General features: G+C 43.8%; 1 protein-coding gene across 1 annotated transcript in view; it reads right to left on the bottom strand.

Moving 5' to 3' along the window:
- The window catches only part of slc25a13 (solute carrier family 25 member 13), a 230,527-nt gene that overhangs the window by 61,722 nt on the left and 148,361 nt on the right, over positions 1–20,444 (bottom strand). The window contains exon 11 of the mRNA XM_085988330.1: positions 16,752–16,892. Within this exon, the coding sequence (XP_085844456.1) occupies positions 16,752–16,892 (141 nt within the window). The remainder of the gene's footprint in view (positions 1–16,751; positions 16,893–20,444) is intronic.

Below are 20,444 nucleotides of genomic sequence, written 5' to 3'. Positions count from 1 at the left end.
CACCTCCTCACGATCCCCCCTCCCTCACACTCCCCCCCTCTCCCTCACACTCCCCCCCCCTCCTCTCCCTCACTCCCCCCTCCTCTCCCGCACACTCCCCCCCTCCTCTCCCTCACACACACCCCCTCTCCCTCACACTCCCCCCCTCTCCCTCACACTCTCCCTCCCCCTGTCCCTCACACTCCCCCCCTCTCCCTCACTCCCCCCCCCCTCACACTCCCCCCCCTCCCTCACACTCCCCCCCCTCTCCCTCACACTCCCCCCCCTCTCCCTCACACTCCCCCCCTCTCCTCACACTCCCCCCCCTCTCCCTCACACTCCCCCCCCTCTCCCTCACACTCCCCCCCCTCTCCCTCACACTCCCCCCCCTCTCTCCCTCACACTCCCCCCCCCTCTCCCTCCCCCCCCCCTCACACTCCCCCCTTGAGCTGAGTGGCGGCCGGCGCCGAGAGCGGGCTCTCGCGGGCGGGCGGGCGGCACAGGCGCGGTCAGTGCCAGCGGCGCGAGGCGGCCCGCGGGGAGCAGGCCGGGAAACCCGGCGGCCGTTAGCGAGCGGCTCGAGCGGGAAACTTCGGGCGGCCCGCCTGCGCTCCGACCCCGGCACCGTCAAACCTCCCCGCCCGGTGGAGGAGCCCGGGCCCCGACACCGTCAAACCTCCCTCACCTGAGAGAGAGAGAGAAATTTGTTGATTTTAAAAACCGCCGGTTTTTCCGGTCCCGCAGTCACGGGAAGAGAGAGAGGGGGAAGTCGAGAGAGAGGGAAGAGGAGAGAGGGGGAAGAGAAGGAAAGAGAGGGAAGAGGAGGAGAGAGAGAGAGAGGGGAGAGAGAGAGAGAGAAATTTTTTGAGCTTCAGGCCTGCCTGCAGCGGGCCTGGAGAGCAGCCCCGAGTATAGATAGATAAATAAATAAATAAATAGATAGATAGATAATGCTAAGAAAAAAAAGTCAGGATTTTGACACAATGGTGAATAGGTTTCGAGACTATTTTTGACCTGCCAGTTTAAGAGATGCATTGTGCATTATCATTTTTGGATTATAAAACATTCTGATTTTAGGGTTATACTGGATAAAACCCAGGAATGTAAAAGCTGGGATCATGCAACTAGCCAATTTCCCTGTTTTTTGTGCAGACAGCACTTCATCATCTCTCCAGACCAACAGAAAACATTGATGAGAACTACACTTCAGCCCTGTGAATTACCAACAAATGAAGTTCCATGAAGGGAGAATGTACTGAGGAGGAATCTAATCACAGAATCACAGAAATCACAGAAACCCCACAGTGCAGATAGAGGCCATTTCGGCCCATCGAGCCTGCACCGACACATATCCCACCCTATCCCCGTAACCCCACGTATTTAATCCCCCTAACACTAAGGGTCAATTTATCATAGCCAATCAACCTAACTTGCACATCTTTGGACTGTGGGAGGAAACCGGAGCACCCGGAGGAAACCCACGCAAACACGGGGAGAATGTGCAAACTCCACACAGACAGTCACCCGAGGCCGGATTCGAACCCGGGTCCCTGGCGCTGTGAGGCAACAGTGCTAACCACTATGCCACTGTGCTGCATGTCAACTACTCCTTTCAGTATTATACCCCGTGAAGACAGTTGATAAACATTTACTTTTTGAACTATTTTATTTACACAGAAATTACAACATGGAAACAAACTGTTCAGCCCAACCAGTCCGTGTTGTCTCCCTTACAAACTTGTTTTACCGTTAAAACTTAATTAAAACCAGAGTTTTCTGATTACAGCTTCATATTTGACTTGAAAAACATGCATTTGTTTGCAACCATTTTCACCCAAATTTTTGATCCAACCGTAGAAAAATAAATAAAAATGTTAAACGGCCCAAAATCTTACTTCTAAGGAAGGCGACAAACAGAAAATTGTGAAAATAACATTTCTCCCTTGTGCTTGCTACTTAAGCACATGAAGCTGGAGGTTTTGATTTTGAATCTTAAGCACTTGGAAGCTGGCATATTAAAATATGCTTTAAATAGTCCAACGAACAATCCAAGAAATGTTGCTCTTAGATTTAGTTGTATCAGCTAGAAAAAAAATAGCACCACTACACCAATACTTTTTTTTACTTTTCAAATGTGGTTAATTGGATTTGGTTTAGAAAGGCACATTTTATAGAGCAATTGGTGAGTTAAAGAAAAGAAAGAAATGTCATTTATATAGCACCTTTCACAACCTCAGAATGTCCCAAAGTGCTTTACAGCCAATGAAATACTTATGAAGTGTAGTCACTGTTGCAATGTAGGAAACACAGCAGCCAATGTGCACACAGCAAGGTCTCACAAACAGCAATGAGCTATGCCCAGTTAATCTGTTTTAGTGATGTTGGTTGAGGGTTACGTGTTGGCCAGGACACTGGGAGAACTCTCCTGCTCTTCTTCAAATAGTGCCATGGGATCTTTTACTTCCATCTCAGAAGGCATACAGGGCCTCAGTTTAACGTCACATCCAAAAGAAACTGGGATGAATAGCACTAATAGAAGGGGAGTGTCATAGAGTCATAGAATTTTACAACACAGAAAGAGGCCCTTCGGCCCATCGCGTCTGCGCCGTCCATCAAGCCCTGTCCAATCTAATCCCATTTTCCAGCATTTGGTCCATAGCCTTGTATGCAATGGCATTTCAAGTGCTCATCCAAATGCTTCTTGAATGTTGTGAGGGTTCCTGCCTCTACCACCCTTTCAGGCAGTGAGTTCCAGACTCCAACCACCCTCTGGGTGAAAAAGTTCCTCCTCAAATCCCCTCTAAACCTCCTGCCCCTTACCTTGAATCTATGCCCCCTTGTTATTGACCCCCCTACTAAGGGGAAAAGTTCCTCTTTATCTACCCTATCTATGCCCCTCATCATTTTGTACACCTCAATCAGGTCCCCCTCAGCCTTCTTTGCTCCAAGGAAAACAACCCCAGCCTGTTCAGTCGTTCTTCATAGCTGAGGCGCTCCAGCCCAGGTAACATCCTGGTAAATCTCCTCTGCACCCTCTCCAATGCAATCACATCCTTCCTATAGTGAGGCGACCAGAACTGCACACAGTACTCCAGCTGTGGCCTCACCAGCGTTTTGTACAGCTCCATCATAACCTCCCTGCTCTTATACTCTATGCCTCGGCTAATGAAGGCAAGTATCCCATATGCCTTTTTAACCACCTTATCTACCTGTTCCGCTGCCTTCAGGGATCTATGCACATGTACACCAAGGTCCCTCTGACCCTCTGTACTTCCTAGGGTCCTACCACTCATTGTGTATTCCCTTGCCTTATTTGTTCGTCCAAAATGCATCATTTGTGATAAAAGTGCATGGGATAAAAGAGATCATGCATGGTAATAATATACAAATTACAAAACAGATACACACCATTTTGGAAGAAACCAATTTGAGCAACAATGGAAGTAATGTAGGAAATAAGGGAAATACGGGTAGCACAGTGGACCGAAATGAATATAAAAACAAAGTTAAAGAGGTTAAGAATCTGGTCAGGAGAGCTAAAATACAAAATTACATTAGGATAGCAGGGAATATTAAAATATCAAACATTTCTATAAAATATAGTTGTAGCAAGTTGATAAAGGAATCACTGGGGCCACTGAAATATCCCAACGGTGGCATGCTATCAAGTGACCAGAGGATAGCAAATTACTAAATCAATTCTTCATTTCTGTGTTCAGGCAGGACTGGGGAGGTTGCATTTCCCAGGGATGGGGGGAAACAGAAAGTACTAAAAGAAATAAAAATTTCAGATTTGATGGTCACCATTTTTGGGGAATCGTTAGAAATGGGAGTAGTCCCGAGGACTGAAAAGTAGCTAACAAAACACCAATCTTTAGGAACTACAAGCCAGTGAGCCCAACATCTATTGTGGGTAAGGTCCACCCAGAAAGACAAAATAATGAAATGCCTAAATAGATGTGGTGTGGTATGGTAGATGTGGAAGTGAGCATGGATTAAGGAGAGAGAGGTCTTGCCCAACAAATTTACTGGCGTTCTTCAGGGAAATAATGGGCCATGTTAACAATGGAAATTCTGTGCACGTGATATATTTAGATCTCAGCGATGCTTTTTATACCGTACCACACAAGTGATTAGTCCACAGGAAGGCATGGAATCGGAGGCAAGATTCTGACATGGATTGAGAAATCAAAGGTAGATTGTGAATGGAGCTGTGTTAACATGGCAAGGGATCACTAGTAGGTTGCCACAGGATCAGTGCTGGAATCATTGCTGTTTACGGTGTATTGCTCTACAATTCTCCGAGAACTCTGCGATACTCCAGCTCTGGCCCTCTTCTTCATCCCCCACTTCCTTCACCCCACCATTGGCAGCCGTGCCTTCAGTCAACTAGACCTTAAGCTCTGGAATTCCCTCCTCAAACCTCTTCGCCTCTCCACCTCTCCCTCCTCCTTTAAGATGCTGCTTAAAACCTACCTCTTTGATCAAGCATTTGGTCACCTGTCCTAATGTCTTCTTTTGTTCTGCATTAATTTCTGCTGCTTACGCTCCCGTGAAGCGCCTTGGAACGTTTACTACGTTAAAGATGCTATATTAATATAGCATTGTATAAAAATTATTTGGAGCTAGGAACAGAAACAAATCTGTCTACATCTGCAGGTAACACCAAGTTCGGGAGAGGGTTTCCAAAAACAGGGAACACGTAATAATACATACAAAAGGATAGGTTGGGAAGTAGGTTGATGAATGGCAAGTGGTATTTAATGTGAACAAATGCAAGGTGATGAGACTAAGGAAAGGAAATAAACAGTGAAATATAAACAAAATCGTTCTAGGATACAGGACAGATCACAGGAGAGTGATTTAGGATTATTGGTGATAGCTCCCTGAAGCTAACACTGCAGCCATAATGAAAACTAACTGGATCTTGGGATGTAAAGCCAGAGGAATAGAGCACAAATTCCAGGAAGTGATAAGGTATTAGGACCATACCTGGAGTATTATATACAATTCTGGTTGCTGTTCTATAGCAAGGGTATCCAGTCACTGGAGGCAGTGTGGAATAGGGAAACTAAACTGATAACTAGTTGAAGGCATCTGAGCTATGAGGCTCATTTGCTCAAGAGAAGGTTATGGGGAAATATTATTCAAAGAAGGAAAGAAAAAAATAATATGCATTTACATAGGGCTTTTCATGTCCTTAGTTTGCCTCAAAGCACTTTATAGTTAATTAATTATTTTTGAAGTATAGTCACTCTTATTTTAACAGCACACAATGCAATCAATTTGTGCAAAGCAAGATCACATACAGCAAAGGAAATGAATGACCAGTTAAGCTGTTTTTGGTGATGTTGATTGAGAGATAAATATTGGCCAGGACATTGGAAGTACTCCCCTAACTTTACTTTGAATACTGCTACGAGATCTTTTACGTTGACCCAAGGGGGAAGGCAGAGCCTTCGTTTAGCATCTAACCCAAAAGTTGGCATCCCTGACATTGCAGCATTTGCTCCGTACTGCACCAAAGTATCAGCTTAAATTATGTGTTCAAGTCTCTGGAGCTTGAACTCACGACCTTCCGACTTAGAGGTGAGAATGCTGCCACTGCGTATTCAAGATCCTTAACGGAACAGATAAACTGAATCCCAATAATATGTTCAAGATTACCATAAACTCTAAAACCAGACGACACAGGCTCAAGTTTAGAAGAGGGAAGGTGCTTAGACAGTTTACTACTTTACACAGAGGATGGTGAATGTATGGAATGGGCTGGGTAGTGTAGTGTATGTACCTTTAAGAGCCCCTGTGTACTGTAATACCGGTAGTGACCACTCGGGTATATAAGCCTGTATAGTGTCTTGTATCTTTTAGTTCACCTCCAGACTTTGTTCAGTAAACACCTGTTAAACCAACTCCTGCGTTCCGTGTCTCCATTAACACACGGATACAACAGTGGCGACGAATTGGAAACGGACTTACCTGCAATTCAGCAGCACCTCAAGGAGATCGATTCCTCAGACGAAGGTCAAAGAAAAAAAAACTGTGAGTTCACCAGCTAGCCGGGCTGGTGGCAGGTACTTCACTAATCCTTCCTGGGCGGGTGGCTCTGCAGCGGGGCCGAGCAGCGAGTCGGAAGGCGGAGGCAAACAGAGACAGAGGGTGGAGCACTCGGGAGATGGCCGGCGCTGCAAAGCAGGCCGGCGTTCGGACCAAGCAGAGGGAGGGAAAAGTCCCAGAGAGTCCGGCGGGAACGAGTCTCCAACTATTAAAAATATCTGTGTAAATAAAAACCGCGGAGAACAGTGTTGTCAGCAGCGGCAGCAAAGCGCGGGAGGCGCCATTTTTTCTCGGCAGGGAAGAAAGGAAAGCGCAGGAGGCGCCATTTTTGATTTTCAGGATGCCTAAGACTGGCAATATTACTGCTTTCGATAGTGATATAGAGGATTGGACCACATATGTGGAAAGAGTGGAGGTATATTGCACAGCGAATGAAGTAGAGGATGATAAAAAGGCATCGGTACTTCTAAATCTGATGGGCGCAAGGACATGCGGGCTGTTACGAAACTTAATCATTCCAGCCAAACCGATGGACAAGAATTTTAAGGAGATTGTTGATACCCTACAGGAGCACTTAAACCCAACACCGCTGCTGATAGCGGAACGATTCAAATTCTTCAGGAGGAATCAGCACAAGAATGAAAGTAACGCTGATTACCTCACTGAATTAAGAAAGCTGTCAAAGCAATGCCAATTTGGGGCAGGACTGGCAGATTCTCTACGAGACAAATTCGTCTGTGGTCTCCTAAGTGAAGGAACACAGAAAAGGCTACTTTCTGAGAAAGATTTGACACTGGACAAGGCTTTCAGTGTGGCTGTATCATACGAGGCAGCAGCAAGAGGAGCTGCAGAGATACAGCAAAAGCCACAGGACTTCGGCACCCATGAAATGACACGGGGTTTCGAGAGATGTTATCGCTGCGGCAGATCCACCCATGACCAGAGGGACTGCTGGTTCAAGGACAAAGCATGCAGGCAATGCGGAAAGATGGGACACATTGCACGTGTATGCCGATCTGGAAACAAAAAATCCACTGACAGAAAAAAATCAATAAGGAAAAGTACAGAAAGGTACAAATGATGACGGACAGTAGCTCCGAAGACCAGAAGAGCGATAGCGACTCCGGAAACAAGAGACTAAGCTGTCTCAAATTACATAATGTAATTGCCAAAGAAGATTACCAGACCATTTGGGTTACTCTCGCGATAGCGGGGTCCCCAGTTAAAATGGAGCTAGATACAGGATCAGCTCTGACCATCATAAGTCGACGGGATTACGAGCGGCTATTTCCGCATATACCTTTGAAAGACACATCCATTATCTTGAAGACATATACGGGGCAGAAAGTATACCCCAGAGGGAAAATAAGGGTGCCTGTTGTATACAACGGCAAGGAAATACAGAAGTTGTATTTATACGTTCTGCAAGATGGTGGTCCACCGCTGTTGGGACGTGAATGGATCAGGAAGATACGTTTAGACTGGCACTCCATTCAGGCACTGACGGTGACCAGTAAGAAAAAAAATGATGATGACGTCATACCTGAATGATTAAAAGACATCTTGGCCAACGCCAAAGAAGTGTTTCAACAGGAACTAGGAACCTTGAAAGGCGTCACCGCCTCGATAAAAGTAGAAGATGCGGCAATTCCCAAGTTTTTTAAGGCAAGGCCGGTGCCATACGCAATTCGTCCAGCAGTCGAGGCAGAGCTGGAGAATTTGGAAAAGGCAGGCGTGTTATCCAAGGTAGATTGGAGCGAGTGGGCAACACCGATCGTCCTCGTCATGAAGAAAACGTTGAATAATGATAAATCTGAACAGAGAAAAATTCGCATCTGTGGGGACTTCAAGGTGACTGTAAACCCGGTCCTTCACACGGTACAGTATCCTCTTCCGAGGATAGAAGATATTTTCACCTCACTATCCGGAGGGAAACGTTTCACCAAAATTGACTTGGCACAGGCATATCTACAGATGGAGGTTGAGGAGGCCTCTAAAAAGTATCTCACGATAAACACACACAAAGGCCTGTACCAGTACAATCGACTGGTTTTCGGAGTAGCATCAGCTCCAGCTATCTGGCAAAGAGCTATGGAGCAAGTCCTGCAAGGGATTCCGGGGACTCAATGCTACCTAGACGACATCCTTGTAACAGGAGAAAACGACAACGAGCACCTTGCCAATTTGGAGCAGGTGCTCACTAGGCTGAGAGAACGGGGCCTACGAGCAAATCACCCCAAGTGCGAATTTTTCCAGAAACAAATATCATATTGTGGCCATATAATTAACGAAGAAGGGTTGCATAAGTCACCTGAAAAAATTGAAGCGGTCAAAAAAGCCCCAGCACCTGAAAATGTCTCACAATTAAGGTCGTTCCTGGGATTGATAAATTACTATCATAAATTTTTACCGAACTTGTCAACTGTTCTGCACCCTCTTAACGCACTGCTACAAACGGGAGTAATTTGGAAATGGAGCGAAGACTGTAAGCGTGCCTTCCATAAATGCAAAGGCTTGATCACGTCCAAGGAAGTGTTGGCTCATTACAACCCATCACTGCCAATCAGACTGGCGTGCGATGCATCCTCTTACGGCGTAGGAGCGGTATTATCGCATAGATTCCCTGATGGCTCGGAGCGGCCGATAGCTTTTGCGTCACGCTCATTGAACTCAGCTGAGCGTAACTATGCCCAGATCGACAGGGAAGCACTCAGCCTGGTGTGGGGAGTGAAGAAATTCAACCATTACCTACACGGACAAAAATTTACCTTGTTGACTGACCATCAACCCCTCGTCTCCATATTCAACCCTAAAAAGGGCGTTCCCATTATGACAGCGCAAAGGCTACAGAGGTGGTCCCTTTTCCTAGGGGCACACCAATATGACTGAAATAAAGAATAGATTTGCCTTTCTAATCTAGCCTTTATTAACTTAAAAATCCTGTAGCACATCTTCAACACCCAGTCCCAACTAAAGGCTAGAAAGAACTGAATTTAAGATGGCCACCACAAATCACATGACATCAACTACCAATGAGATTACAGCATATATCCCAAGGCAGGAAACAAACAACCAATCACAGTACTTCTTACTAAACATAAAGAATAATCACCACATTCACCCCTCCTTTTAAAATATACTCCAACCTAAATAACCTTTACAATTTATAATTAATTATTTACAACTAAAACTATGCACAGACAAAATAAAACTATTCAACATGACACAATACTAAGTGAGCAACAACAAATAGTAACATTGCACACAAGTATTAAGTATCTCTCAACTAATACAATATAATATAATATTTCAACAATTTTAAAACATTACTATCAATTTAAAAGTCCATTTTCAATCGGTCGACCGGATATCTTGTTCGTGTCGACCTTCTCAACCTTGGTGAAATTCCTTGCCCTCCCACACCAGGAGACACAGAAGTATCTTCTGCAGGAAGGCTATCCATATCCCGATTTTCAACGGTTTCCGGATTAGAAATCCCATCAGGAGGTAAACTGGGACAGTCATGAACATCCATCGAGGGCTGACTAATAGAAGTATAATTATCTGCAGTCGGATTGGAAACATTCGTAGTATCTGTAACAGCATCCACATTATCTGAATCATGACTATTGTTAATATCCTCAGAAGAGGGCTGGCCACCACAAGGAGCCAAGTCTTTAATTGAAACGGTACTTTCTTTCCCATCTTGGAATCGAATATGAGCATATTGGGAATTTGCCTCCAACAACTCCACCTCCTCCACTAAAGGATCATATTTTGACAATCTAACATGGCGTCGAAGCAGCACAGGTCCCTGCATAGTAAGCCATGAAGGTACCGAATATCCCGTAGTAGATCTCCGCGGATAGTTAAAGAGCCTTTCATGGGAGGTCACATTAGTAGCCGTTGAAAGCAATGATCTAATGGAATGCAGGGCATCAGGCAGTACCATTTCCCACTGTGTATTCTTAAGGTTCCGGGATGTCAAAGCCAACATAACTGCCTTCCAGATCACCCCATTGTATCGTTCGCACTGTCCATTACCCTGGGGATTATACGGGGTAGTTCTGCTAGTAGAAATTCCCCGACTCTGAAGGTATTCCTTCAACTGGGAAGACATAAAAGAACTTCCCTGATCCGAATGGATATACGCAGGCATCCCAAAGATGACAAAAAGTTGAGTCAGACATTTGATAACTGTAGCAGCTGATACATCTGCGCAAGGAAAAGCAAAAGGGAACCTTGAAAACTCATCCACAACAGTAAATATATATCGGTTTTGAGTAGTTGAAGGAAGAGGCCCCTTAAAATCGACGTTCAAAAGGAGAAGTAGCCTTTATAAGATGAGCTCGTTGAGGCTTAAAGAAATTCGGTTTACACCGAGCACAGATAGAACATGATGAAGTCATCCACTTGACGTCTTCAACTGAAAAGGGCAAATTCTTACTGCGTACGAAGTGTATCATCCTCGTAACCCCAGGGTGGCATAAGGCATTGTGAAGATTAATAAGCGTATCTCCGTGAATCACAGAACAATAAGCCCTCGACAGCGCATCAGCAGCAACATTATCCTTCCCCGGACGATAAACTATATCAAAATGGTAACATGCCAACTCAATCCTCCACCTCATTATTTTATCATTCTTAATCTTTCCAAAATGTTTGACATCAAACATAAAGGACACAGACTTTTGATCAGTTACCAACGTAAAATGTCGCCCCAATAAATAATGTCTCCATTTACGCAGTGCTTCTACTATTGCATACGCCTCTTTCTCTATTGAAGAATGCCTTTTTTCACTATTGTTCAAGGTACGTGAAAAAAAGGCCACAGGTCTTCCATTTTGGTTCAGAGTAGCCCCAATTGCAAAATCAGAAGCGTCCGTCTCAATCACAAAAGGAACCTGCTCATCAATAGAATGCACAACTGCTCCAAGGATATCCTTTTTAAAATTATCAAAACACGTCCTGGCCTCCCATGATAGAGGATATGTCGTAACCCGAATAAGAGGCCGGATCTTCTGTGAAAAATTTGCAATCCAATTAGAATAGTAAGAAAACAGTCCAACAACTCATTGCAAAGCCTTAGAATTAGTAGGACAAGGTAAATCAATCAATGGTCGCAGACGTTCTGGGTCTGGTTTAATCTTGTTTCCCGAGATAATGTACCCCAGTAGATTTACCTCAGTGGTCGAAAAGGTACACTTCTCTTTATTGAAAGTTAAACCAACTTTTTCCGCAGCTTGAAGGAATCTTTCTAAATTAGAATCATGCTCCACCCTTGATTTGCCACACATCGTGATGTCATCTAAGTATGAAAAGGTGTCAGAGAGAGAGTTATCACTTATAAAAGCATCCATTGCCCGTTGAAAACAAGCAACACCATTAGTAACACCAAATGGTATTCGGCAAAACTGATACAGCTTTCCACCAGCCTCAAAGGCCGTATATGGTTGATCCTTCTTAACAATAGGAATCTGATGATAAGCACTCTTTAGGTCAATAGTGCTAAAAACCTTATACTGAGACACTTTATTGATAAGCTCATCAATCTTAGGCAAAGGGTACGCATCTAATTGAGTATACCTATTAATAGTTTGGGAATAGTCTATCACCATTCGTTTCTTATGTCTCTCATTAGTCGTGACAACTACCTGTGCCCACCAAGGCGAACAACTAGGTTCAATGATTCCTTCCAATAAGAGACGTTGAACTTCAGAATTAATAAATTCTCTATCCTGACTGCTATACCTTCTTGACTTGGTAGCAATTGGCTTACAATCCGGCATCAAATTGGAAAAAAGTGATAATGGAGAAATGGATAAAGAGGTTAATCCACAAATAGATAAAGGTGGCTTAGTCCCGCCAAATGAAAGACTGAGAGACTCGTGTAACTGAAGCACATCATGACCAATCAAAATATCCGCACAGAGATTAGGCAAAACAGATAGGCGTATATCAGTATACGTATTACCTAGAAGAATCAATTTCACAAGGCAACAACCAGCTACTTGTGAAGTGAGAGTCGTCTGAGCCATACACACCTGATAGGAAACAGGCGAAATTTTCAAATGCTTCTCCTTTGCAAACTGAAGACTTATAAAACTCTCGGTACTGCCCGTATCTATAAGGGCCTTCACTTCCAACCCATTAACTTGGGCCGTAACTATAGCTTTGTTTAGGCCATGAGCAAATGCAGCAGAAATTGATGCAATAAACGCCCTATCTAAAGGCTGAATAGTCACAGAGGAGGTAATTGAACCTGATGATTTACACACACGTGCGTAATGACCTCTCTTGCCGCATTTACTACACACAGCCTCCCGAGCAGGACACTTCAGACGAGTCTGCCGGACGTTCCCACAAAAATAACACTTCTGAATCCTAGAGGCAACAGCCGCTGAAGTAGAAACTGTTTCAGAATTTAGTAAACCACTCCTATTAAGTCCACATAATTCCTTTTCATCCAGAACTGCCGAAACCACAGTCACGGGCCGATTAAAAAGAGCATACGAATCCGAACTTCTCTGAGCCACATCCAATGTAGAAGCTTGCTCAAAAGCACTCTTAAGATCCAAAGTCTTATTTTCTAACAACCGCTGACGAATTGATCTAGACAGTAATCCATTAATAAAAGCATCCCGTACCGATTCTTCTTTATATTCTTCAGCCGTCACGGCCTTATAATTACAGTTAACACTAAGGCACCGAAGTGCTTGTAAATAAGTATCCAAAGATTCTCCCACCTGCTGCCTACGGGCAGATAGAAGGTGACGTGCAAATACCTCATTCTTTGGTTTAACAAAAATCTTTTCCAATGTAGAAATAGCCACTTCGTAAGTTTTACAGTCCAAAATATACTTATACACATCCGGAGCAATGTAGTTGATCAGCATATTCAGCTTATTTAGAGACTCTTGATCCAACACGCCCAAAAAGTTTTTAAATGTACAATACCAATGTTTCCATTTAGCATCCACTCCTGCAGAATTAGGGTCAGCATTGAATCGTTCTGGTTGAAGATATCGCTCCATTCTGACATAAAGTTAATAAATTGAAATAAAGAATAGATTTGCCTTTCTAATCTAGGCTTTATTAACTTAAAAATCCTGTAGCACATCTTCAACACCCAGTCCCAACTAAAGGCTGGAAAGAACTGAATTTAAGATGGCCACCACAAATCACATGACATCAACTACCAATGAGATTACAGCATATATCCCAAGGCAGGAAACAAACAACCAATCACAATACTTCTTACTAAACATAAAGAATAATCACAATGACATAGAATACAAAGGATCAAAACAGCATGGGAATGCTGACGGTTTATCGCGCCTACCGTTGCCAACAGTAGAAGAGGCACCTACAGTGGACCCAGTGGAGATGTTCCACTCAACCATAGTGGAATGTCTACCAGTAACAAATTCTACCATTGAAAAGGAAACGAGAAATGACCCGACTCTCTCACGAGTCTACGATTTAACGGTGAAGGATGGCCAGCACATGGCGAACCACTGTTGCCAGCATTCTCGCAAAGAAGAGAACAGCTGTCAGTGTGCCGAGGAACCTTGATGTGTGGATCCAGAGTGGTGATTCCACCCAAACTCCAGGATAAAGTGCTAAAGGAGCTTCACGAGGGGCATCTGGGTGGAGTGAAAATGAAGAACCTAGCCAGAGCGTTTGTGTGGTGGCCAGGTATCGATGGAGACATCGAAGAAATGACCAAGAGCTGTCTAGGATGCCAGAAGGTCCAAAACGCCCCACCACAAGCCCCTCTACATCCATGGGAGTGGCCCTCATCGCCATGGCAAAGGGTACATATCGACTTTGCTGGTCCATTTATGGACTCAATGTTCTTAATCGCGGTTGATGCACACTCCAAGTGGCCGGAGGTAATAAAGATGTCCTCCACCACCACGGGAAAAAAATCACAGTATTAAGGACCATATTTGCCAGGAATGGGCTGCCTGTACAGATCTGTTCTGATAATGGACCGCAATTTGTGTCCGAAGAATTCAGGAAGTTCTTAAAAAACAATGGGGTGGCATAGTGGTTAGCACTGTTGCCTCACAGCGCCAGGGACCCGGGTTCGAATCCGGCCTCGGGTGACTGTCTGTGTGGAGTTTGCACATTCTCCCCGTGTTTGCGTGGGTTTCCTCTGGGTGCTCCGGTTTCCTCCCACAGTCCAAAGATGTGCAGGTTAGGTTGATTGGCTATGATAAATTGACCCTTAGTGTTAGGGGGATTAAATACGTGGGGTTACGGGGATAGGGTGGGATATGTGTTGGTGTAGGGGTTACGGGGATTGGGTGGGATATGTGTCGGTGCAGGCTCGATGGGCCGAAATGGCCTCTATCTGCACTGTGGGGTTTCTGTGATTTCTGTGAAGCACTACACGTCCGCCCCATACCATCCCGCCACCAATGGATTAGCTGAAAGGTTTGTCCAGACCTTCAAGAAGGCCATAAAGGCCATGGGTAATGAAGACATAAATCTACAACATAAGGTAGATAACTTCTTGTTTGCGTACAGGAATGCAACACATGTGGTTACAAACCAAACTCCCGCCATGATGTTTTTCAATAGAAAACTAAGATGCCGGCTGGATTTGATCAAGCCAAACATCAGAAGGGACGTAGAGAACCGGCAATTTCAAGGCATGAATGAAAGGCCAACTAGAGCCTTCCAGATAGGTCAACAAGTTTTGGCCCGGGACTACCGTACCGAGAAATGGCAGCTCGGAACTATTTGCACACAACTAGGACCGCTGATGTATACCGTGGACATTGGAGAAAGCATAATAAGGCGCCATGCAAACCAGATCATAGAGTCATCCGAAAAGGGACAACCTACACCACAACTCTATACGCCTAATGATGAAGCAGAGATACCCATAGTATCTACCTCCGATCCGGTGATACTGGAACCAGATGAACCCGACACTGGCATTCAAGCTGAATCGACCTTGCCAAAAGAACCTACTACACCAGCGAAAACTACTACACCACCGAGGCGTTATCCGGACCGAGTCAGGAAGCCTCCAGAGAGACTAACTTATAATTGATTAACTGCAGCAAATGTGTAGATTATTGTTCTTGTAAACATGTTAATTAATGATTACTTAAAATGTTATGTACTAATTATCTAAAAGGGGAGGAATTGTAGTGTATGTACCTTTAAGAGCCCGTGTACTGTAATACCGGTAGTGACCACTCGGGTATATAAGCCTGTATAGCGTCTTGTATCTTTTAGTTCACCTCCAGACTTTGTTCAGTAAACACCTGTTAAACCAACTCCTGCAGTCCGTGTCTCCATTAACACACAGATACAACAGGTAGCAAGGTAGATACAGCTTATAGCGGCACCTTCGTGCAAACGTGATTTGTTCAATATACGTGATGGCCGGTATAGCTGATATGGTGCCATAGCTGTGCTTTTGTTACTATCGGTAATGGACTACACAAAATCAATACATATTTCTTATTTTAATTTGTTGTTACAATAATCTGTTTAGAAACCATAAGGGAAGAAGTGAACAATATGATGGTTGTTCAGTAGCAATTGTCAAGATAACCATTACAAATGTACTATTTCTGATTTTATAAAATTACTGCCATTTTGTATTGATTGTTAGAATGGATATATTTTTGTAAATTGTAATAAGTTCTTTGTGAAACCATGGAGTATTATGATAGGAGAGCTTTTTGATGACTGAACTGTCACTGGGTATGGATCAGAATATCATGAGATAATGGGGCAGCATTATGACAGTACTTTCTTTTAATCTGAGTTTGATTTGCAGTGTCTCCTTGCTTTCGCTATTATTAGTTGGCAGCAGCTAAGAAGCATCTTCTTTTAAGTTAATCACTACATCTTGTATCTTCTGTTTCTGCCCGAAACATAAGACGCTACAACTGGCAAACTTGAAATTGACGTTAATGCAAAATGGATAATGGCTATCCTTTTGGCCGATAAATGCAACTGCCTGTTTCAAACCTGGACGCTTTAAGTGGTGAGGACTGTAGCAAGGAAAATTTTAAATGGAGAATTGGACAGATATTTGACGGAGTGGAAACTTGTGGGGTATCAATTTGGGGACCAGCCAGATGCAGTCTTTTCCAGTCCTGTAGTTTCTTACATTCCTATAGTACTCACTCCTAGGAAAATTACGACTTAACCGGGATCCTTAAAAATGCCACTAATGGAATGAACTAGGAAACAGGGTCGGGTGAACATTATGCCAAGTTATTTTTAAATACTAGTGGATCTAACTTGGTGTTACCTGCAGTCTGAGGGACATAGATCTGGCAACTGCACGCATGGAGTCTGCACTGGGAGAAGGACAGCAGGAGCAGACATAGAGATAGCATGGATAGGCAGAATGTGACAGGGTAAGCCATTCAGTCTGGCAAAATCAGTTTAAAAGCAATGAAACACAGTTGTTAATTAACATTATAATGTACCTATTTTATTCACCCAAAATATGGCAAACTCCCATGGCTGCTCTATTGCACATATAATTACTTTTGCCTTATAACACTATAGACACACTGGCCCAACCAGAAAGCTCATGCATGAGATTTCAGACAGGGGTACCAAGCAGATACAAAACGAAATATATACAAATTGCACTATATTCACTGCATTACATCTGTTCATATGGTTGCACTATTCATACTTTAAAGATCTAGCTGATAATTCTCACACGGTACCTTATATAGTCCAAAGAAACCCAATTCCTTTACGACAGCCAATGCGTTGACACGAGGACCTGTGGTGATTTCACCTGCCACCTGTAACCGGATCTTGACAATCTCCAGTGGATTCGTGAAGATAACTTGCGAAGCACCAGCCTATGAAAAGAATGAGTGTATTATCTGGTCAGAATTTACATCTGCCCAATGGGTCACTACACTGATTGTAAAAGTTTTCAAATAGAAATCATCAGCACCAAATAAAACAGAGGCATGCAATGATGTGTAACCTGGTTTTCAGTACAAGGTGTTGCTTTTCATCGAGCCTATACAACACATTTGAAATGCAATAATAAAAATCTACATCATCCTTAATACCATAAATTTTTTAAAAATCAATACAATTGTCTTAAAAATGTTAAATTACTACTTCTTGTGTGGCCAAAATCAGCATGACTGCAAGGTGGCCAAAATCAGCATGACTGCAAGGCGGCCAAAATCAGCATGACTGCAAGGCAGCCACAACCACCAAGAACCTCCCCTTGCCAAAATATACCAAGTTATCTGACCAAAGCCTCAACTTCAAGAATTGGAGCATAACATTTGGTAAAAAAACAAAGGAAACATTTTCGGTTTATTTTGTCTCCCTTACTTGGCATGAAACAATGGAAAGGATTACCGCACAAATCCCACTTTCCAATCGCAGTGGTTTATGTCATCCCTTCACTAGGTTATGTAGGCCAACATAAAAAAATTGTCCCTTTAGATGGAAAAATAAGCATACACTTTACTGAGGGTTAAACTATTTGGATAAGGAAAAGAAAAATCCAGTATCATTTTAAACTGGCAACTTGAATATAATGCTCACTCGGGCAAGACAAGATAAAACAACTTCAGTCTTAAAATGAAAGATTTGGGTTCAATTACACCTGCTTTTCTGTCAGCAGCCTTTAAGTCTCAGGTTTCAGCACAGGCTTCAAACTTTCATCAAGAGGCATGACAAGTCTTGCAAACATGGAAGAGGCTGGTGGATTAATGTGGAGCTTAAAACACTGCAGGCTGTCTTGCGATTGTACTTTTTTTTTGGAAAAAGCTTTGCTCAATAAATTTAAAGGTGCAGATTGTGTGTGTTGTATTAATCTTCCAGTAATTTGTTTGTATAAACATGCCAGTCTTGTGGTGGAAAAACAAAACCATAGCTGTAGCCAAAAAGGTGCTTTACGTCCAAAAAGTATCTATTGCAGTACTTGGGAGTTAATCACATTTATTTTGCTACAAAGTATTTTTATCTGGGTGGGTTCGCCTTTCGCTGAATATTATCAAACCAAGAATCTCACTGATATTCACAAACTATTGATCTTATTTCCATCCTTACTCATTTGATTTAAAGAAGGGGAAAGCTGTCGGGATGGATCAGCAATTGGCTCCAACTACAAACTTAAGAGGCGGTTCATGATATTTTGTTGATTTGGGGTCAATTTAATTACTATGAGTGAGAAATTTGTTTCATGCCAGTTCTCAGCATGAAGTAGACAGCACGTCTTGAACACATGCCCAATGCCAGAGGCTCACTCCAAATTGTGCTCTGGGCCTCATCTCCACAGTGCCAGTGAGCTGCGGACGCCAATCAGGCGTCCCAATGCTGCTCGCCAGTTGAGGCCTCCCCAAAATTGGCTGATTCGGACGCCAAACTGGCCCACAGGCAAATCCTGGAAGGGAGGGAAGGCAAGCGCAGGCCAACAATGGCCTGCAGGATTGCTCCTCCTGGATCTAAATTAAGGTACGTGAAGAAAGAAAAACGTACCTGTTTTGGCAGCCTCCAGCAGTCCCTTTAATGACCGGTGGTTAGGCCACCGTAGACCTGGAAAAACTGCGCGGCACATGCTCTGCCCACCTTTTGCCCAATTGGCTCCAGGGTCCGGAAACAAGCGTTAGGCTGCTAATTAGTATAATCAAGGGGCCGAATGCCTGTCTTTAGGGGGCGCCCAGAGCACTTGGACGTTGCCGGCTGCCATATTGATAGCCAACGCACTGCCAAGGGGGATCGGGCGGAGAAGATGGCAACCGAGAATTGGTCATTCCAATGTGCATTTCGTGCCCCAAAATCGGGCGCGACGGGGACCAATTACTCACCCTGTATCTCCACTTTGGCTTCTGGAGTCAACACAAGTTTCTCAAAAATAAATGATTCCTACCTCCTAATCACCTCGCTGTCTTTTTGTATCAGTTTAAATAATCCCTAAATATTCTGTGAAATTTAAATGCATGCAATTCAGATGTAAACAAATATTTTATAATACAAAAGCAAAATACTGCAGATGCTGGAAATCTGAAATAGCAGCATATATTAAAATACCCACTAACAAGTTAACATGGTAGCAGAAACGTTAAAGTAAATGCACTTCTGGTGCATAGCTGATACTAGCGCATTTCATGTTTTTGGTGCATAGCAGGGACCTCTCGAGTTTCCAAAGTCTTGTAATTTACAGATTGTGGGTAGGCTTCCAATGTAATCTTTGTCATGTGCTGGGAGCACCTCAGCTGGGATTTCCTGGGCAAGAGCATAAATGTGCAGGTACAGCTCCTTTAAGTAGTACCTGCACTTCCTTTTGACAACAATCTCCAATTCTATGTTCAGTATTGATTTGAGATGAGCCAGAAGTCTGACAATTCCAGGGTCTTGGGGGAGTGGGGTGGGGGTTAATTAATGGGAGGACGGCTCCCTTTACTGAGATCTCTCAGAGCCATGCCATTTTTGGATACAAAGGGCACCCTTCACATCAAGCTGTAGCTGAGCAGATGAATGCAGTTTTTTCAATCAAGAGGTCATCTTCCCAGAAGGGAAATTTAGCACCTTGAAGAGGTTTGCCAAGGTAAGTACCTGTTATATCTACTTCTTTACAGAGCACTGCAATGGTTAGCCTGCAACACATGCACATTCCCCTCAGTCAACTGCATACTCACCTGGGATGCTTCCTTATCATTACACAACTCTTTGGCAGGGTGGTACCATGACTCTCCCAATACACATTTGCATGCTGCTTTTTATACAGTCTTGCTTAGGGCAGCACAGTGGCCAGTTGAATAGCTATGACAGGCCTCAGGAAACAGTCAGCATTTCATTAATGTCTTTTAATTTCAGGCTATGGAAACCCACAATACAAGAGAAAGGCTGAAAAGTGTAGCGACTCCCCCGCCACCAATAGACCTCAAACCGTTTATGCGGTTCAAAGAACTTACCCTGGACAAAGCAGGATGCCCCTCTTTGGTCCCCACTGAATAGAGCATGCAGTTGGTGGACTTGAATTTAGAGGCTAGGAGTCATTCTACCATCTTTATCTCAAAGAACTAGTCCTTCACTCCCATATTCTGCTAATAGGCAACTTACTGGCACCACTACATCATATCGATAGCTACTGCAATGTGTTCAGAGTAGCTTCTACATTCCAATATCTGCTTTTCTTATTGCAGTTCTGCAGGGCCACCAGAGGATTAGTAGCTCACGGGCACATCCACTTTCCACCACACTGCATAACTCATTCCATTTGCCACAAGCATCAATCCAAGAATATCCACTTTGGGGGAAGATGTAGAGCAGGAAGTACCGGATAAAGCACAAAGTATGAGTGAAGAGAAGCAAGTGCAGGTGGCAGCAGAGGAAAAGCAGGAAGTAGGTCGGATAACCGGCTCCAGGCTGCCCTCGGGTTGCTG

This window comes from Somniosus microcephalus, chromosome 5 (assembly GCF_052327205.1).
Source record: "Somniosus microcephalus isolate GS21.2 chromosome 5, FLI_Smic_1.0, whole genome shotgun sequence".
Classification (NCBI taxonomy): Eukaryota; Metazoa; Chordata; class Chondrichthyes; order Squaliformes; family Somniosidae; genus Somniosus; species Somniosus microcephalus.
This window is presented reverse-complemented; position numbering and strand designations above follow the sequence as displayed.